Source organism: Notolepis coatsorum (assembly GCF_963971535.1).
Source record: "Notolepis coatsorum genome assembly, chromosome: 9".
In the NCBI taxonomy this organism is placed as follows: domain Eukaryota; kingdom Metazoa; phylum Chordata; class Actinopteri; order Aulopiformes; family Paralepididae; genus Notolepis; species Notolepis coatsorum.
In genome coordinates, this window is record NC_140173.1 from 30,961,761 (window position 1) to 30,981,910 (window position 20,150).

Below are 20,150 nucleotides of genomic sequence, written 5' to 3' on the forward strand. Positions count from 1 at the left end.
ATGCATATCCAGGACAATGGCAGACAGAAAACTATTCTCTGATCGCAAAAGATATTTGGGATTTAATATCCCACTCTGTGAGTGCAGTTGGTGTTTCCAAACGTGGAAGTATGGATTGCAAACGAGGTGAATGATTTGAAAAGAAACCCGTAATCAATAGCCCTTAGTTTCTATAGATAGACATAACAGTATTTTTCACCCATTTGTATTTAGTTTATTTCGTAATGTATAGAGCTTTCTTAATTTGTATTTTCATGATACAATTACATTTTTGTCACTATCTTTTGTCATTGCATTTGTTTGTCAGGTCATCCAAAATTGTATTAGTTTGAGCAGACTGTCTATGGTGATGAATCTTTAGGCGAAGATGAGGTGCTGAATGAGCTCAGTGGCAGTTTGTTCATGTCTGGTCATTTTAGCATCGTGTTATTCACCGTCAAAGATGAAAAAGAAAATGTATATTCTCCTTTGGTTCATCATAATTTACTCAAGCCTAGTAACAGACTAAATATTCTGACACTGGGACTAGATTCCCTGAGATCCATCGATGACCCTAGATACAAGAACATGCAAATGGACCTTGTAGAAGTGGAGCAATCTTCATTACTTAGGTATGTATTTTTAGATTTTCAGAAAATAGGGCTAGGGCTTAACAGGTTAACTGTGTGTGGCAATTAGTGCTGATCTTTGTGAATTGGACTGTTTTTGCAATGAGGCTCATTTGCATAGAAAGGGGCACATTTTCCGACCATATTACCTCATTTCAATACCCGCAAATAGCACGGACGCACAGAGACACAATGATGATGGCAACACAGCTAGCACGGTATTTCACCCTTTGCAAGTGATTTGTGAATAACAAGGTTAGTTTTGGGCTATTTGCACAGGCATAGCATCAGAAAAAGCAGCGCAATCCCTTTGTGAATTTGCCCTTTTGTCTCTCTTTCTCTCTTTCTCTCTTTCGCGCGCGCACACGCACACGCGCGCGAACACACACACACACACACACACACACACCTGTTGTATGTCCAGACTGGTGACATCCAGGTGCACTATGCAGCCCTCTAGGCTGTCCATCATGCGTTGCCATGGTAATGAAGCCAGCAGGTCCGCATGATGGGCGTAGTCAGGTGACCCAGGCGCTCGCTGATGATGTAAGACTCCAGGGACTCTAAGAACACACCCCTGGCGACCACGTTCTCGCCAAGCGACCGTAGAGCTGGTTGAAGAGTAGGTCACTGAAGAGAAGTGTGCATGCGCACACGCACACACGGTTACATTTTTTTGCAAACACCGATAGCACTGTGTTAAGAGGCTCTCCTATTGTGTTGTGTATCTGTTGTATCATGTAACTGTTTCTTTCATGTTTGTATATGTGTATTCGCTCTGGTGTATTGCTCCCGATCCGATCCCGATCATGTGATTTTGAGTATCTACCGATACCGATCTTTCCCGATCCGATCAAAAAAAATTTAATAAAAATGTTCTCCCATCCCAATTTCTCACATTACATTCACCCTGAATGTTGGACGTTATCCAGGTGAAAAGTTAACTTCATTCAAGCGATGCATTGCAACCGGAGTAATCTAAAAACTCACCTCCAACCTGCTGCTTCATGAGAGCAATGGCGCCATCGTCTGTAAAAATCAGGTGACTGCAAGTTCTGCAAATAGTGATGTCCCTCATCCTTGACATAAATCATTTGATGTATAATTAAATCAAAGGAAATGCGTTTGTTTTGGCAAAATTCTTCTGCTCTGTGTGACAATAAATAAATGAATGATGATATGCAATTTAAAACCAAACTAAGGCATCAGTATAGAGTTTAAGACGTGAACATGGTCATGTTTGTTGAATACATTTTTTTTTTTTTTATCCCGATCTTCTGAAAATCACGTGATCGGGACATCCCTAATGAACACACACATTATAAGTGTTATCAATAGGCACCAAAGACTGTACTAGGGCTGGGCGATATGGCAAAAATATTATCACAATATATCATTCTTTTTTTTTATTATTATTTAAACAACAAATCTATGTTTATTTTGCAGCAATTCTTTGTGTCGTTGCCGCCATCTTTAGTGTTACAGCCCTCACACTCCAGTTCTCAGGCTGCAGCTGGTTTGAAAGCGAAAGTACCAAAAAAATTGGCTGTGGCTCCAGGGGAGTTGAACAGTTCTGGCTCTGCTAGTTTCTTTTCTATCTTTTGGCGCTTTTTTGGCGGAGAAACCACCGCACATGTGCACTGTGACTCGCGACTGGAGACTAGCTCTGCTAGCACACATAGCCTACTGTGTACAGACGGTTTCAAACTGCATTTAAAATTGGAAGCAAACAAAATAAATGGACAAGAGAAAAATAAATCTCAATTTGGTCAGTATTGTCATCTGGACAAGCAAAGCCATTACTTTAAGTTGCAGGCAAGAAAGACAAGTCTGTCCACTGTCCAAAGATTTTTATTTTTTGATCGATTATTCTTTTTATTATCGATTATAATCGATTATTAAAATATCGCTATAGTTTTATCGCACAGCCCTAGACTGTACCGTATAGGGACTAACAACAGTTATCATTAGGGATGCACCGAATGGGAAATTCTTGGCCGAAACCGATACCAAAAATAGGAAACAGTTGGCCGAAAACGAATGCTGAAAGGCCGAAAATGATTAATATAAATATATATGTATTTATATATTTTTTCAGCTACCTGATTATGGCAAAAGACATGATTATGGCTAAACTTAACTTAAATAATATTAATAATCACTATTATGGGCCCATAAAACATTTATTCAGCACTTTTGAATGCATACATTAATTCCAGACTGACTGCTGAAAGATTGTACAATTTAAAAACGTTCTCTTTGCATACAACAAAATGTGCATTAAAGTCAAGTGCATTTTCTTTTCTCTGTAGGATAACTACAACAAAGTGCATTCAGAACAAAGCCAGGGTGCTTTAAAACTGCATAAAGACACACACACAACAGGGATAATAGCTTATAGCAGACTTAATGATGTTACTGTAGTGGCTACTGTCATAATTCATGGAATTATGGAAGGACTGTTGTATTTACTACATCTCCCGTGACTCTTAGCGGGGGATGACGTAGCTTACAAGAGACGAGTGAAAGAGGACCGGAAGCGTTGTTAGCTAGCTTAACGCTAACGTTAGTTTAAAAGGTGTTAACCGCGACGGGCATATAGTAATGGCGAGGATATGTTAAATGTTAAAGACACATTTATTGGATGCGTTGCTCGCAGAGTTTACATAGAAACAGCGCGACTCCCAAGAGGAGTTAGTTATGACAGAACGCTGCAGAACGCAGGAAGAGCTGCCAAGCTGCTCACGTTTGATTACGTCATCACAACAACACTTTAGGTTACGAACATTACGTAACCCTGTTCTTTGACATTCAGTGATATATTTTCGGTGCTAAAACCCTTTCGGCCGAAAGCCGAAAATGCCTTTTTAACCATTTTCGGCAGATAATTTACGGTGGCCGAATATTCGGTGCATCCCTAGTTATCATGGTACACCAGGTTCCTGTGTGTGTGTGTGTGTGTGTGTGTGTGTGTGTGTGTGTGTGTGTTGTGCGTCTGCATTTCACTCACGTCCTCTGCAGCAACAGACAGTAATCCACCATGACAGGTACGACATCCTAGAGAGATAGAGAGAGGGATAGAGAGAGAGATAAAGGGAGAGAGAGAGAGAGAGAGAGAGAGAGAGAGAGAGAGAGAGAGAGAGAGAGAGAGAGAGAGAGAGAGAAAGAGAGAGAGAAAAAGAGAGAGAGAGAGAGAGAGAGAGAGAGAGAGAGAGAGAGAGAGAGAGAGAGAGAGAGAGAGAGAGAGAAAGAAAGAGAGAGAGAGAGAAAGAGAGAGAGAGAGAGAGAGAGAGAGAGAGAGAGAGAGAGAGAGAGAGAGAGAGAGAGAGAGAGAAAGAGAGAGAGAGAGAGAGAGAGAGAGAGAGAGAGAGAGAGAGCGAGAGAGAGAGATAAAGAGACCATCACATCACAAGGACATTCATTCATGTTATTCAGTCACCAAAAGCAGGGCTTATGTAATTATCATTCATTTGTAAAGAGGACAAATAACTTCCATACTGTAGCATCTCAATCAATTCCAAATGTGTATTCCTTTTTGATTGAATGATTGAACTGAAAGTAAATAAACTCCATCAAACCTTTTTAGTTAGTCCTTTTTATTTTCCGTCAGTTAGCGTTGCGTTACGTGTTGTTGTGATGTTGAAGTTAGCGTTGCAGTACATGTTGTGTGATGTTGTGATGTTGACATTATCATAGCGATTAGCATAGCACTATGTGTGGTGTATGTGTTGTGTGATGTTGTGATGTTGACGTTAGCATAGTGATTAGCATAGCACGATGTGTGGTTTATGCATTGTGTGATGTTGACATTAACACATTCCCCGCCAATGACGAGTATACTCGTTATTGGCCGCCAATCGTTGAACGCCAACAACGAGTATACTCGTTATTTGATCGTTATTTCTTTTATTCGATATTTCTATTCATTACAGGCACACAGACTCGGGGTTAACATGGGGAATCCTCATGAGAATGTAAAAGTGCAATACCGGCCGTATCACGTTAGACGGCGGTATCGACAGTGTTAATTTTGTCAATGAAAATTATGACTAAAGATGTTCGTCAACAAAGCTTTTTTTCATGACGACAACGAGACGTGACGTCACGTTAATGTAGACCAGGGGTCGGGAACCTATGGCTCGCGAGCCATATATGGCTCTTCTGGTGACAGCATATGGCCCCCAGAAATTTTTGAGTAAATTTTTTTTTTTTTTAATGCTTGTGATATTTCTTAATAATACTGTGTCATTTTAAAGTATGTAAAGTAAACAGAAATTAGTTTTGAAGATACAGCTAATAGTATCTGTAGCTGAAGATATAGCGAGCAGAGCTGGCGAGGGAACACAAGTGGACAGAAATTAAAAATCTTCAACCTGAAGACCAGCTGATTCTTAAAACTTGGAACGAGCTTCCTGTGACATACCACACAATGCAGCGTGAGTATTGCCGTATTGACCATGTTTGGCTCTACATATGCATGTGGGCAGTCATTCTCGCATATGAGGAACATTAAGACCAACCTACGCTCACGTTTAACTGATGGAAGCCTCAACGCCTGCATGAAGCTCAACCTCACCACGTATATGAACCAGATTACAAGGCCATCAGCAAAACCATGCAGCACCAGAAGTCGCATTAAAAGTAAGACATATTTAATTTATTATACGTTAAAAATACTATACGGCTCTCAATGAAATATATTTAGAAATATTTGGCTTTTTTTATGGCTCTCCCAGTCAAAAAGGTTCCTGACCCCTGATGTAGACCATGTGACACTAACGTGACTAAATAGTTAATTAAATATCGTTGACCACAACTGATGACACAAAATGTAGTTTGCAAAATACAATTTTGCTTTATTGTCAAGACTGTTTACTTGCTAGCTAACAGTAGCTCGTTTGCAGACAGGAAAGTATCAAACATGTCCGTGCGGAACCCTATCCCCAACACAGCGTTCCGTGTGTAGGGGCCCACCACTGTTATGCTGCGAGTGTTGTTTTCCCCCTGGGAGATATGGGAGGACAGACTGCAACGGAGCGCTACATTATGTTTTGACCCATGCACCACAATAGCTTACATAATGATAGGAAAACATACCTGCCCTCCGTCGTCATGGGAAATGTAAGATCAACAAGACAGATGAACTTTCGGCCCTGGTAAAAATCCAAGTGGAATACAGAGTCCAGCTTGCATGGAAATATCCCAGACTGCGGTCAGTGCGGTGGAACTGCATGGCTTCACCATGACGCGATCATGCGAGCCGACAGAAACAAAGCCAGCGCCGCGGTAAGTGGAAAGGTGGTGGGGTGGTTATTTGAGTTAACTCCAGAAGTGGTGTAAGTTTCAGTTGGTTACTTTATTGAACGTCGGTATCACATACAGCTGCTGTAGCGTTCTAGCTCGTGCCGAGCTTGTTTACATTCCACCAAGCGTGTGACGTCATCCATTCTACCGTTGCTAGTCTGGGATACAGACAGCACATCCCAACGCATTCATACTCATCATGTCATAAATAACCAGGACCCTGACAAACTTCACACACTTTGTTTTTAACAAAGTACTAAATAATTGTATGTTATGTATTAACTGTTTTTAGATGGCTGTGTTGATGCTGTGATGGACACCTGAATCTCCCCTTGGGGATAAATAAAGGTTTTCCATCAATCAATAAGTCTAGCCAGCTAACACTAACATTTGCTTTTTTTGTTTAGAAAAAACTCACACCAACTTATGAGGATGTAACTGAGTGGCGAGACTAAACAGAAAAAAATTATTAAAAAAAATAATAATTTTAATTATTTTAAGACTAAATCGAGACTAAACGAAGACTAAAATGCTCAGACCTGTCCTTGACTAAAACTGACTAAACAAAAAATAAATGAAGATGACTAAATATGATGAAAACGAAAAAGGAGCATTTGACACATGACTAAGACTAAAACTAAAATGAAAATAGCTGCCAAAATTAACACTGGGTATCGAGCACCCTTTCTACCCTTGTATCTTTCTCTGTGGGACGGCCCCAGGTCTCCGGTTTCACTTTTCCTTGTCGGGCGAGGGGAGCGGTTCTCCCGGTTCCATCAAAGCGCGTCAAATATCTCCGATCCATATGTTGTGGTGAATTATGCCGTCGACGAAATGGACATTGGATACTAGGGCTGTCTTAAATACTTCGAAGCTTCGTTCGATGGGCATGGGATTCGAATAAACCATAGGGCCTACTTATATTCAACACGGTATAAAACGGGAACGTATGGATGGATTTTTTTTTTCTTTTTTGCATCTTGAACGGAAGATAGTTACTGTCAAATGACCATGGTATCGTATCCATAGCTATAATATAAAATATAGATTATTTAGCTCTACAAACAACGTGACTCAGTCCTATATTTTAACGTGTGGCAATGCGACCACAGGGCCCCGACTAATCCCCGGCGCTGAATGAGTTAACGTAGCTGTTAGTGTAGCAGTATGTGTGGTGTATGTGTTGTGTGATGTTGTGATGTTGACATTAGCGTAGAGGTTAGCGTAGCAGTATGTGTGGTTTATGTGTTGTGTGATGTTGGCGTTAGCATAGCGGTTAGCGTTGCAGTATGTGTGGTTTATGAGTTATGTGATGTTGTGATGTTGATGTTGTGATGTTAACACTTTGGTCGCCAGGCTTATATTCTTAATATACCGTCCTCCGCCAGCTCTATTTGTCTATGGAGAAGTTCCCCTTCTTTGCAGGGCTATAACTTTTTAAATTGTATTGCTAAATTGACATTGATTCAACATCAAGTATCTATTGTTCAGGGTGTAGCAACGTTATACTTTTTCATTCACATATTCATACTAAAATACGGTCTAAAGTATAAGTATGTTTTATCGTTTTCTGCAGCTTTCTCCAGAACGTGATTTATAGACCTAAATGCATTATATTGATGATCAAATACAGTTTGATAGCAATCTGCGCGAGATAAAAAAATTCAAATGGACGTGCTTCTAGAAGTTACTACTGATCATCTGATGTTGACGGACGGGGGGGGGGGGGGGGGGGGGGGTCATTTATAATTCCGTGGCCAACGTTAGATGATTCATCTAGTGTGGGTGATATGATCATCAGAGCAGTTTATATCGAACACGTTAAAAAAAAACGCTGAATCTTACCGTAGCTTCCTCATAGCGTTGGGCGATGAGCGTGGAGCAGAAATATTTCTATTATGGGATGTAGAAATATGCGATCCATTTCCAGGTTGTATAATAGTATATACGTCCAAATCATGTTGTTTATCGAGTTATTGGTAACGGATTGCTATCCGTTGTGTCTAGCTCGAGTCCTGGGACTATTAGCGAGTGATTGGACCGAATTGGAATGAGCACCAGCTTCCATTTCCTGTTTCCGCTCTGGGCGATCCGCCGATCGGCCACCAGATGGCGCTCTTGAACCGTTGGAGAGTTGAGAGGGGATCAACAGTAGATCTCAAGTCTCCGGGGGAGAAATATGATTTCGATCACAGATTTTTGAAATATTGATATCAAAGACGTGGTACGGCGTCTTTGGCAGAATGAGCATGGCGGGGAATGACGTGGTACGACGTTTTTGGCGACCATAGTGTTAATGTTAGCGTAGCGGTTAGCATAACAGTACGCATGGTTTATGTGTTGTGTGATGTTGTGATGTTGATGTTAGCATAGCGGTTAGCATAACAGTATGCATGGTTTATGTGTTGTGTGATGTTGACATTAGCGTAGAGGTTAGCGTTGCAGTATGTGTGGTTTATGAGTTGTGTGATGATGTTGATGTTAGCATAGCGGTTAGCATAACAGTATGCATGGTTTATGTGTTGTGTGATGTTGTGATGTTGATGTTAGCGTAGCGGTTAGCATAACAGTATGCATGGTTTATGTGTTGTGTGATGTTGTGATGTTGATGTTAGCGTAGCGGTTAGCATAACAGTATGCATTGTTTATGCGTTGTGTGATGTTGTGATGTTGATGTTAGCGTAGCGGTTAGCATAACAGTATGTGTGGTTTATGTGTTGTGTGATGTTGTGATGTTGATGTTAGCGTAGCGGTTAGCATAACAGTATGTGTGGTTTATGTGTTGTGTGATGTTGACGTTAACCCTTTCACTGCCGCACTACCAAAATGGTTAACCCTTTCACTGCAACAATTCACAGATGGTTAACCCTTTCACTGCCACAGCGACCGTCGGTTGTGTGATAGTAAAGGGTTAACCTTCTATCGTGTGGCAGTTAACTAGTTCAGCGTCAGAGGTCGCTGTGGGCGTATGGCCGTGTGTGCCAGTGCTGTAATGAATGGGGATACATGCCGGTGTTTGCAGTGCTAAAACTAGATTAAATATTATAGCTATGGATCTAATAATCCTCAGGATGTGTGGTTTATGCGTTATGTGTTGTGTGATGTTGTGATGTTGATGTTGACGTAGCGCAAGTCCTGGCCCTATTCAGTTCCAGATGTTTTTTCCCAGATGATCTAGTGATCTAGATGGTCCTAGTGATGATCTACCTGGAAGTGATGCTCCATCACCTGGATCTTGCCCTGTTCTGGACACTTCCTCAATGAACGCTCTGCAAACTGGAACAAGATCTCCACCATCTGGACACACACACACACACACACAGACACACACACACACACACACACACGGCCACAGATTGATAACAGAAAACCAATTAATCAGCGACCAATGTACTTTGGAGGAGCAGGACGGGAACAGAAGACGGCTGAAGGAGAAGGAAGGGAACAGAAGACGGCTGAAGGAGAAGAGGGGGGAACAGAAGACGGCTGAAGGAGAAGAGGGGGGAACAGAAGACGGCTGAAGGAGAAGAGGGGGAACAGAAGACGGCTGAAGGAGAAGAGGGAGACGTCGTCTCACCTTGTCGGCCACCACTCCTCTCCTCTTGGCTGGGTCTCCAAACAAGCCTGTTGGAGATGCAAGAGAAACATGAATAATCCATCTAAGCTGAAAATTAAAGGACTGACGCACCTGGAGATCTTTCATGGTTAGATCTTTCAATGACAATAACACTATGTAACAAACCATCACATACACTCACAGCACACACATCCACACGCACACTTTAAACAAACACTCACTTTAAACAAACAACTCACTGCAGCACCCACTCTACCCACTTTAGACACTTTAACACTTTATATTTATTGGTAACGAGATTTGCACTACAACTCATACCTCATTACACCTTACCCTAAATTGTACCTCATCCCATTTCTGCATTGTACTGTATATTGTATTGTAACTCAGTTACTTTTTCTACTCTGCATTGTATATTGTATATATGTATATTGAACACTTTTGTTTAAGTACTTTTTACTTCTATTTTATACTTATTTTATACTTATCTATTTTTATCTAGCACACTCTCATGAGCAAAACAGAAAGAAGAATTTCATATAAAAGTATTCTGTATTGTTGTATGACAACTAATAAAGAAACTTGAAACTTGAACTTCACAATTAAAGCTTAAAGGGGCACTTTTATGTTGCACAAAATCTCACACACATCCAAAAAAGCTGAACAGTTTTGCACACATTCATTTAGTTTGACAGTTCTTGAGAGTAAATGAGCTTGAATGTGGCCACCAGTGATGCCATCGGGGACATTGAATCCTTGTGTTGTGTTTGATTACAGCTCCATGAAATTATGTGGATGAAGAAATAGCAATACCTTGGGTTAGATCCACAAAGAATGGATTGCACGGAGCAAGTTGCACCCTTACTTACTGTTGTGAAGGGCCAGATTAAAGCTGAGAATCTACATTTATTGTTTTATATACATTGTATATTATTTATATATACACGGTATATCCCTTTAAACCGGCGTTCGAACCATAGGAATATTCGCTCTCCTTATTGGATAGCGCCCTAGGCGCCAGCCCGCAAGCCCCCAACGTCAGGTTCAAAGACAAGCTCAGGCATGTCGTAACATGCCCGGAGACAGCGTATTGATTCCAGACAAGAACTGAGGTTTGGGACTAGATAATCACTTAAGTATATATACGGCGCAGGTGCGCACAGCAGCAGTTCGTTCATCAAGTTCATCCCGAGTCAACGGGTAGTGAAGTGAGCAACCTTGCGTTGAGAACACGTGCGAATAGAATAGTAAAGTGTCAGAGTTTAATGCAGTAACGTCAAGTTCGACCTAGTTTAATGTGAAGTAAATAGTCGTTCATTTATTGTATATCGTGCAACCCAGTTCGTTCGTGTGTAGCATTACCTAACGGTTCGTTCGTGTTAGCTAGTGAACCTTAGCCAGGGTGCGTGGCCTAAATACGTTGGTGCCAGTACCCGAGGAGGCCTAGTCGGAGAACCGTTGGACATGTGCACAGGAGAACCGGCGGCAGGCGATTGCAGAACCATTACTGGTTGGATTATATTGATTTGGAACGTGTTACCCGGAGAAGAGCCTCGTTGATTTCCACTATCGTTTGGGATTTAACCTCGTGAGGATTACACTCGGGCTGGCCTCATGGACAGAGGCTGGCTAGCTATCATCGTTTGCTATCGAGCATTGGATTACAGTTATTGCTTTTGCTGCTGATCGTTGGATTTACAAGGACTGGCTTCTGTACGTGGAGTCCCTTTATTCTTCATTGAATCAGACTGAGTATCCGAACATTCCTCTATCCTCTAGACCTTACAACTCTGAGAGGAACCCAGTGTCTCCAGGCGGTACCAGCGTTGCCTTCTATAATTGCTATTATACGCCAAGTGGCGTCAGCTTAGTACCCATCGTAGGAATCCTGCTATTCCCAGTGACTCATGCTACTGACTGACTTTATGCATATTCTTCGCCATACAAGCGCGACCCTAATTCTCATTCTGTAACCTAATGTTGCATAATAATAAAATACCCTCAAATACTATTTCTTTGTCAATGCCGTGTTATTATGAGTGTCCACCATCTATATTCGATGTACTGTCTGGCCAGTAATTAAAGTACATACCTAGCAGTGGTTTAATCTATCACAATCTTTAATACAGTCAGGGTTTTGTAACCCCTCAGTTACACTTACAATTCATTATGAATTGAAAATGGGGGACCCTGATGTAAACAAGACAAACGTCTTTCTCTGGTCTGCATCCCCTTAACAATTGTGTGTATTGAGCCGTACTGTATTGTACCCATTCTGCAATCTGTTAATAAAATGTTCATTCAATCAATCACTGTGCAGATTGATTGATTGAAAGTTTTATTAACAGATTGCAGAATGGGTACAATACAGTACGGCTCAATACACACAATTGTTAACACATTGGGCGCCATGCATTGTGCCCATCATTATGCCCTCTCTGCCACCGCTGTAAGCCTATGGAGATGTTTACCTTCTTTGCAGGGCTATAACTAATAAACTAACCTACACTGTAACACGCAACACTTTGATGAACATTGTTACTCAGCTGATAGAGTTGTACCCTTCCTGATGACTTGTCATACAAAACTTGTAAGTCGCTTTGGATAAAAGCGTCAGCTATATAACTAAATGTAAATGTGAATGTAAATGTAAATGTATAACTTTTTAAATATTATAGCTATATCTGCATTACTATGGCCCATTCAACATCGGGTATCTATCGTTCCGGATATGGGAACGTTATATTTTTTCATTCATACATTGTTGTGTTAATACCGTCTAGAATATAAGTATGTTTTTAAGCTTTTCTGCTGTAATTCCAAAAACGCTAGTAATAGGCCCTGAAGCATATGATAGATTATCGATTGGTATATGTATCTAGCTGTTCAAATGTATATGATCGGTATACATTATGCTTCATCATGCGTGAAGGAAAGGGGGGGGGGTCGTTTATAATTGCTTGATCGTCAGTAACGGCTTTATTTAGTATGGGTTGATATATTGATCAGATGGATTGCAAACAAACAAACAAAGAAATGGACAATCAAGCTGAAAGTAACGTTAGTTTCCTCTTACCGTTCGCCGATGAGACTGGAGGAAAAATATCCCAATTATTTGACGTCGATCTGCTAGATCCATTTCCGGTTTGTATGACGCAATAAGCGCAGAAATCATATCGATTATTGTGTTTAGAAAGCGATCCAAATGCACTCGAGTGTGTATATTGATCCACGCCACAATATATCTCTGGTGGAGGAATTTCCTCGATGCACCGATCGCCACTTCCGGTTTGGCGTGAGTGTAACTCTCCCGACCATTCACCAGGCGGCAGTATTGAGGCATTGCAATATCAGAACAGGGTCCGGCTGCGATCCGGAGGGAGGCTGGATGAATTTTGAATGCCATGGCGAAAAAATGAAATATTGATCCCAAACACGTGATACGCCGTTGTTGGCGTTCAACGCATGGCAGGCAATAACGATTTACGCCGTTCTTGGTGCACAATGTGTTAAGGGGATGCAGACCAGAGAAAGACTTTCGTCTTGTTTACATCAGGGTCCCCCATTTTCAATTCATAATGAATTGTAAGTCAAGGTGCAACTTGCTCCGTGCAATCCATTCTTTGTGGATCTAGCCCCTTGTATTATAGGGATCTTATAATTTCATTGAACACAGCACAAGGATTCAATGTCCCTGATGACATCACTGGTGGCTGTATTCAAACTCATTTACTCTCAATAACTGTCACTCTCTGTGACTTGATTAATTAAACTATACTGACTTGAATTATACTGACCAGAACAAACAGTACAGCTCTGTGACTTGTTTTAACATGATGAATTATACTGACCAGAACAAACAGTATGACTCTGTGACTTGTTTTAACATGATGAATTATACTGACCAGAACAAACTGTACTGTGACTTGTTTTAACATGATGCATTATACTGACCAGAACAAACAGTACAGTGACTTGTTTTAACATGATGAACTATACTGACCAGAACAAACAGTATTGTGACTTGTTTTAACATGATGAATTATACTGACCAGAACAAACAGTATGACTCTGTGACTTGTTTTAACATGATGAATTATACTGACCAGAACAAACAGTACTGTGACTTGTTTTAACATGATGAACTATACTGACCAGAACAAACAGCTATGTGACTTGTTTTAACATGATGAATTATACTGACCAGAACAAACAGTACAGTGACTTGTTTTAACATGATGAACTATACTGACCAGAACAAACAGTATTGTGACTTGTTTTAACATGATGAATTATACTGACCAGAACAAACAGTATGACTCTGTGACTTGTTTTAACATGATGAATTATACTGACCAGAACAAACTGTACTGTGACTTGTTTTAACATGATGAATTATACTGACCAGAACAAACAGTACTGTGACTTGTTTTAACATGATGAACTATACTGACCAGAACAAACAGCTCTGTGACTTGTTTTAACATGATGAATTATACTGACCAGAACAAACAGTACTGTGACTTGTTTTAACATGATGAATTATACTGACCAGAACGTTAGGTTATGACTATAACCAAGTTCTGTTAATTAGGGGTGACGCTCGGCATCACTCATGCACTCCCTCGCGTACGTGCACGCGCACTGAATAAATTCCACAAATGTACCTTTAATACCAGTATTCGTCTGACCACACCCCTCGTTAGCTTACCTTCATAAGCAGGTGTGTGGTCACCTGCTCTCCTCCTTCCCAAGCATTCACCACAAGGTGAGGTCAAGGGCTGCAGCGGCGTCGGATGCCGAGCGTCACCCCTAATTAACAGAACTTGGTTATAGTCATAACTAGGGATGTCCGATATTATCGGCCGACCGATATTATCGGCCGATATCGGCAGTAAAATGTGATATCGGAAAATATCGGTATCGGTAAAAAAAACAAAAAAAAACAATAACAATTTTTTTTTTTTTTTTTTTTTTTTTAACATTTATTTAACCTTTATTTACCCAGGCAAGCAAGTAAGAACCAATTCTTATTTTATTTATTGTCAAAAGTATGCATGTTGGTTTAAAATGTTCATTTTTACTTTTTTAATGATCATATTTTGCACAGATAATGCTTACATTTAGAAAGCCTTTTGAATGCATCCAGTGAAATTATTAGTTACCTGAAATTATTCCGTTTTTTGGGGGGGAAACCCTGCATATATCGGTATCGGTTGATATCGGTATCGGTATCGGTATCGGAAATTGGAGTTGGACAATATCGGAATATCGGTATCGGTAAAAAAGCCAATATCGAGCATCCCTAGTCATAACCTAACATTGTTTCATTAGGGGATCCGCTCGGCATCACTCATGCACATAGGGAGGCCGAGCGGAGCCACCGGCCGACAAATACACCCCGCTGAAGGCCCCCCACAACCATCAGAACAGGGAGGGCCGAGCCCCCCCGACCCCCCCTAATGGAGGGCACCCCCCCTATTAGAGGTTTCCCGGGAGGGCGACGGACCCGACCGTGCGAAGAGGCACTCAAGCAACTCAACACACAGGGTGAGCAGACCGTGGCTTGACCCCACGACTACACACACGCACAACCCGCATGCCACCCGGGAACGAACGGAGGGAACAACCTCGTTACTGCCCCCAGAATCACGGGGTCAAGGGCAAACCCAACCCCGTGGCAAGGCCGTAGCAGCGGAGCGCGAAGGAAGACCCAGACCCACCAAAGGGACTGGACCCCCTGGTACGGGGGCCCGGAGAAGTCCATGATGCCAGCATCAAGACCCCACCAGGTGGGCACTTAGTGACCCCGCCCCCCACATCGCCAGCGTATTCTGTCCCCCCAATAGTACACCGCCTGGCACACTGACCCTGCAGAACAGGCAGTCAACATGGCCGTAAGCACACAAAAAAGGTTAACCAACGGAAGCAGGCAGCGCACCGGGGAAAAAACCCAGGCAACAGGCTGTTAACCCGAGCCTGGAGACTGCGGACGAGACAGGCGCCAGAGGGGACAGCTGAATACAGCCGCCCCGGCGGAAGGGGCGCATGCTGGCGTTGTTGCATGACCAAGCCTCCATTTAAAAACCCCCACCCAGAGGGTGGAGGCAGAGAAGGCTGACACGATTGGCAGACGTCATGAACGTGCAGGGGCACCCTCAACCGGTTAACCCGGGAGTTGACACTGCCCCAACACACCAGAGAACCAACCACCTAGTCGTTACCCTATGCGGTGGTTGGTCCCATAACCCCCCAGGAAAAAACTCCAAAACACACCTGCGGCACCGCCGCAGTAACCGTGTTCCAGTTTCCAACAGGGTCATCCCGGGCCTACGGGTCAACGAAAACAGTACTTCGGACCGGGCCCGGTGATACGGGGAGCACAGGGTCCCCCGAGGAGGTCAAAAGACCACCCCAACAGGCCCCTCTTCGCCACGCGTAAGAGAAGAGCGCAAGAATGGAAGACCAGCCCCAACACCCCGTACTTGGTATTCCCAGGAGGTCACCCAACCAAGTACTAACCAAGACCAACCTGCGTGGCGGCCGAGATCCGACGAAATCAGGCGTGTACAGGTTGGCACGACCGTAAGCCATTACGACAGTGTAGAATACAATGTACCCAACAAGGGTTCCATAGCGCTTAACCCTGCGACACCCGGACCGACCTAGCATTTTTCCCCCTGAAAAAAGCCCAAGTCCCTCAGGGTACCAGAACAGCAGATCTGCATCCCCGGCGGACAACGGGTTTAACTGATCCGGACCAGCGTGACCAGAACCAGTCCCGTGCCCTAACCACGCCGACATGCCAACTCCAGGAGAAGAGGCAGATATGCGTGTTGATCTTAAACACAAAAAGAAGGCGCCACTCAGACGTTTCGGTGCGAACCGCGCCCGGCGGCCCACCCCCAGGGCGTGAAGACCCTTCCACATATGTTCAGATCCATTCCGTTATCATCCCCTGATATGAACGAGAACCCGTCGACAACCACACAGGTCGTCGGAAGAGGAAAACCCCCATCCCAATTGCTTTATAAAAACGCTGTTTTAACCCCAAGCAACCAAGGCGCGCCAGTCAGTTACCTAATGTCCAACAGAACAACTGAGCTAGCACTATGTGTGCGTTGGGCATATCCACATCAATAATAGGCTATTTAGACCATCTTATTGAATCCCCAAGACGCCCAGGGGAACGACAAGAGGGGCGGGATGCAACCAACTCCATGAATGAATGAATGAAAACTTTAACCAACAGATTGCAGAAAGGGTACAACACAGTACAGCTCAATACACACAATTGTTAAGGGGAGGCAGACCTGAGAAAGACGTTAGTCTTGTTTCCATCAGGGACCCCCATTTCCAATTCATATAGACACATCCAACTCTTTATAATAATAAAGAAGAAGCATCACCCGTATGAACCCAACTGCACAGCTGGGAGTAAAAAACACGTTTTCACATGTTTTTACATCCAGTCACTCCTTTTAGTCAGAGAGTAAAGACCAGACCCTCCCAGAAACCTTCCCACACGAGTCGTAGTCATGAGAAAGACATGCCAACTGTGAGTCACGTGACCAACTGACTCAAGTTTACACATAAATCGAGCGTAGCAGACCCGTAAGCCCTACACTCTAACTCGACACCTTAACACTCTGTAACTCATGGAAGGCGTCGCCATAGCAACATCGCTACGACGGGGGAAACCCTGCACACGTCTCCTGTTTGTAATAGGAGTCGGCAGGATAACCCTCCCCCCCCCCCCCTGCCAAGACGTCCTAACGGCTCGGCCCTGACTGGCTCAGCAGAATGAGATAAAATCTCCTAAACCAATCAAGTGGGCAGGAGGGGTTTATTCGACACCCCCTCACAAAAAACCCTTCTTTCCCTACACACGAAAACAACTGTAGCCATTTTGAAAACCTCCGGTAGAAATGCTAATGTATAGCGTAAGCTAATACAATGCCCGCTACCCACAAAATGTGAACAGGATTTACAACAAAACAAGTCGTATGTGTGTGAATCCTACACCCGTTGACTATGTCGTACATAGCAAAAACGCTGACCGAGAGTAACGGCTAGGCCGTGGAAAGTGTGTGTACGAGTATTACTGCAACTAACACAACAGCGTTGTGGGACACATATACTTTGTTTAAGCAATGGAATACCACCAGTTTCTACCTGCATGTGGAGCGTCAGGCTAATAGAACCTCCTACGACTGAGTGTATGTTGCAGACCTTGCTTAATCTCGTAACACAACACGACTCATCTCACAACGTAAAAGTGCAGATTCATATTTACGCAACCCCACCATATGATTTGTTGAAGAAACACACAGTTTGTTTGGCTGTTTTGGTATGTCGGGGAACTTTTTATTATATAATGTGGCACAAAAACACAATCATAAAGGGGCCGGGGAGGGTGTAAAGGAGAGGGGACACAGAGGGGAAAAGTCACTCTCAGCGGCGTCTGCCACCTCGCGCCGCTCGAGTCTTGCCACCCCGAGGAGCCCCGGAGGGACGGTAGGTAACTGTCTGCTTGTCTCGACGTTCCCTACCGTCTCCTCCGGTCGTGGATGGGCCGGCGGTAGCAGAAACGCTGTCTCTTCTCCTGGCCTTCTTGGAGGGGCCAGCAGCGGCGGTAGAGGCAGTGGTAGGGACGACGGAGGCAGCTCGACGTCGTGGAAGCCTTCTGACTCCACCGGCAAGGACGGGAGGCGGAAAATGGGGTTGAAGAATGGATCTCTCCTCTGCCATCTCTCTGCATGTTGAGGTCATCAACCGCAGGGCCTTCCCGAACAGACCAGCATCGGAGAGGGTGGCCGTCAGAAGAGGGGCTCTCTTCCGCTCCGGCACACGGGCCTGCTCCAGCCAAAGATGGCGCTGGCTCAGGGTGGCCAGGGCGCGCACTTTCCCCGAGGCTATGGCCAGCACCTGGGTAAGGTGCAGGACAGCTCCTGCCGCCTGGGTGATCTGATCGCATTTTACCTCGGTCAGATCCATGCCGCCAGTCATAATCCCCGATACAAATCTAGCTAGGTGGGCGATGTTAGACGCCGCAGCCAGCGATTGTGTACCAGCGATGAATGACTGGTCACCCCAATATGCCAATCGCCTAGCCGATCTTCCATGGAGGACCGGCTTGCATAATGGTTCCCACACCACATCCGGACAGAGGAGAGCGGCCATCGGACTATCAAGCCGAGGCACGCCCTCCCCCATACCTTTGACTAACCCCGACACCCGCGTAACTGGTACGTAGGAGGGGGTAAGTCCCATGATGTTGGAAACCGCCTGACCCTGACGAACATAGGCCCCCATTGAGGGGAAAAATGGGTAGACAACATCCACCCCTCTCACCGGGCGACGCTGCCAGAGATGACCTATGAGATCATCAGGGACAGGAGCAGGCAATGGCAGCGGCAGCGGCATGCCGTTTGCGGCGGCGGCTACCGCCATGAGCTCGGGAAACAAAGCCAGCAGTTCCCCCTGCAGACCTTCCTCCACCGAACCCGCATCCCTCACATGCAGCAGGCTGCGACTGGTCAAGGAGCCACAGTCTGATGTGGCCGATAGTAGGGCATCCTGCTGATGAGGCCAAGGTGGTTCCTCGACATCTTCGAACAAGGCGTCCCGCGGAGCCATTTCTCCCCCCTCCGGTGTTTCCTGGATAGGAGGGATACTCTCCTCCACAGGACCTTCAAACAAGAATCCGTCCGACTCTTCCATGAAGTCCTCAGTTTCCATCGGAAATCCAGAGCCGGACGCATCCTCGCTGGTCTCCAGCAATTCCCCAAACCCAGGCCGTTCGCGCCTGCATGCCACCATCTTGCGACGTGAACGGGCAGATGCGAAAAGTTTGCGTCGCAAATCCTCCGGCTCCAAAACAACCGCCCGTTCACCAACGGACGAGTCCCTGGAACCAGAGGAACCAGAGTCGAGATCAGGCCATCGCCGGAGCGACGGCACCGACTCCTCGGCTCTTCGGAGAGGCAAACTATCCATCAGCTGCCTCCTGGGCTGGGTCGGCAACCACGAAAGTGGCAGCAGCCCAGCACCAAAACGCACGACGGAGGCGGGAATGGAGAACCGCTGGTGAAGAGTAGGTCTAGCAGGTCTACTCTCCGCAGAATACATTATGACTCAAATGTTTTCCTTATAACAGATATGAGAGAAGAAAAAATTAAGCACAATGTAGACTCGTCACAACTCTTTTCAACTAACAACACGTCAAGTGGGGTACTACCGTGGCACTTCCTTGTGGTGAAAGCGAGAAGGAGGAGAGCAGGTGACCACACACCTGCTTATGAAGGTAAGCTAACGAGGGGTGTGGTCAGACGAATACTGGTATTAAAGGTACATTTGTGGAATGTATTCAGTGCGCGTGCACGTACGCGAGGGAGTGCATGAGTGATGCCGAGCGGATCCCCTAATGAAACAGAACAAACAGTACTGTGACTTGTTTTAACATGATGAATTATACTGACCAGAACAAACTGTACTGTGACTTGTTTTAACATGATGCATTATACTGACCAGAACAAACAGTACAGTGACTTGTTTTAACATGATGAACTATACTGACCAGAACAAACAGTATTGTGACTTGTTTTAAAGTGGAGATGAAGCAGTGAGCAATGTGATCCTAGTTTGTTTGTTGTGTACCT

At 44.2% G+C, this 20,150-nt stretch overlaps 1 protein-coding gene across 1 annotated transcript in view; it reads right to left on the reverse strand.

The window, feature by feature from the left end:
* The window catches only part of vps8 (VPS8 subunit of CORVET complex), a 197,320-nt gene that overhangs the window by 94,292 nt on the left and 82,878 nt on the right, over positions 1-20,150 (reverse strand). The window contains 5 exon segments of the mRNA XM_084321817.1: positions 1,083-1,204; positions 1,207-1,238; positions 3,619-3,665; positions 9,120-9,209; positions 9,490-9,536. Of these exon segments, the coding sequence (XP_084177943.1) occupies positions 1,083-1,204; positions 1,207-1,238; positions 3,619-3,665; positions 9,120-9,209; positions 9,490-9,536 (338 nt within the window).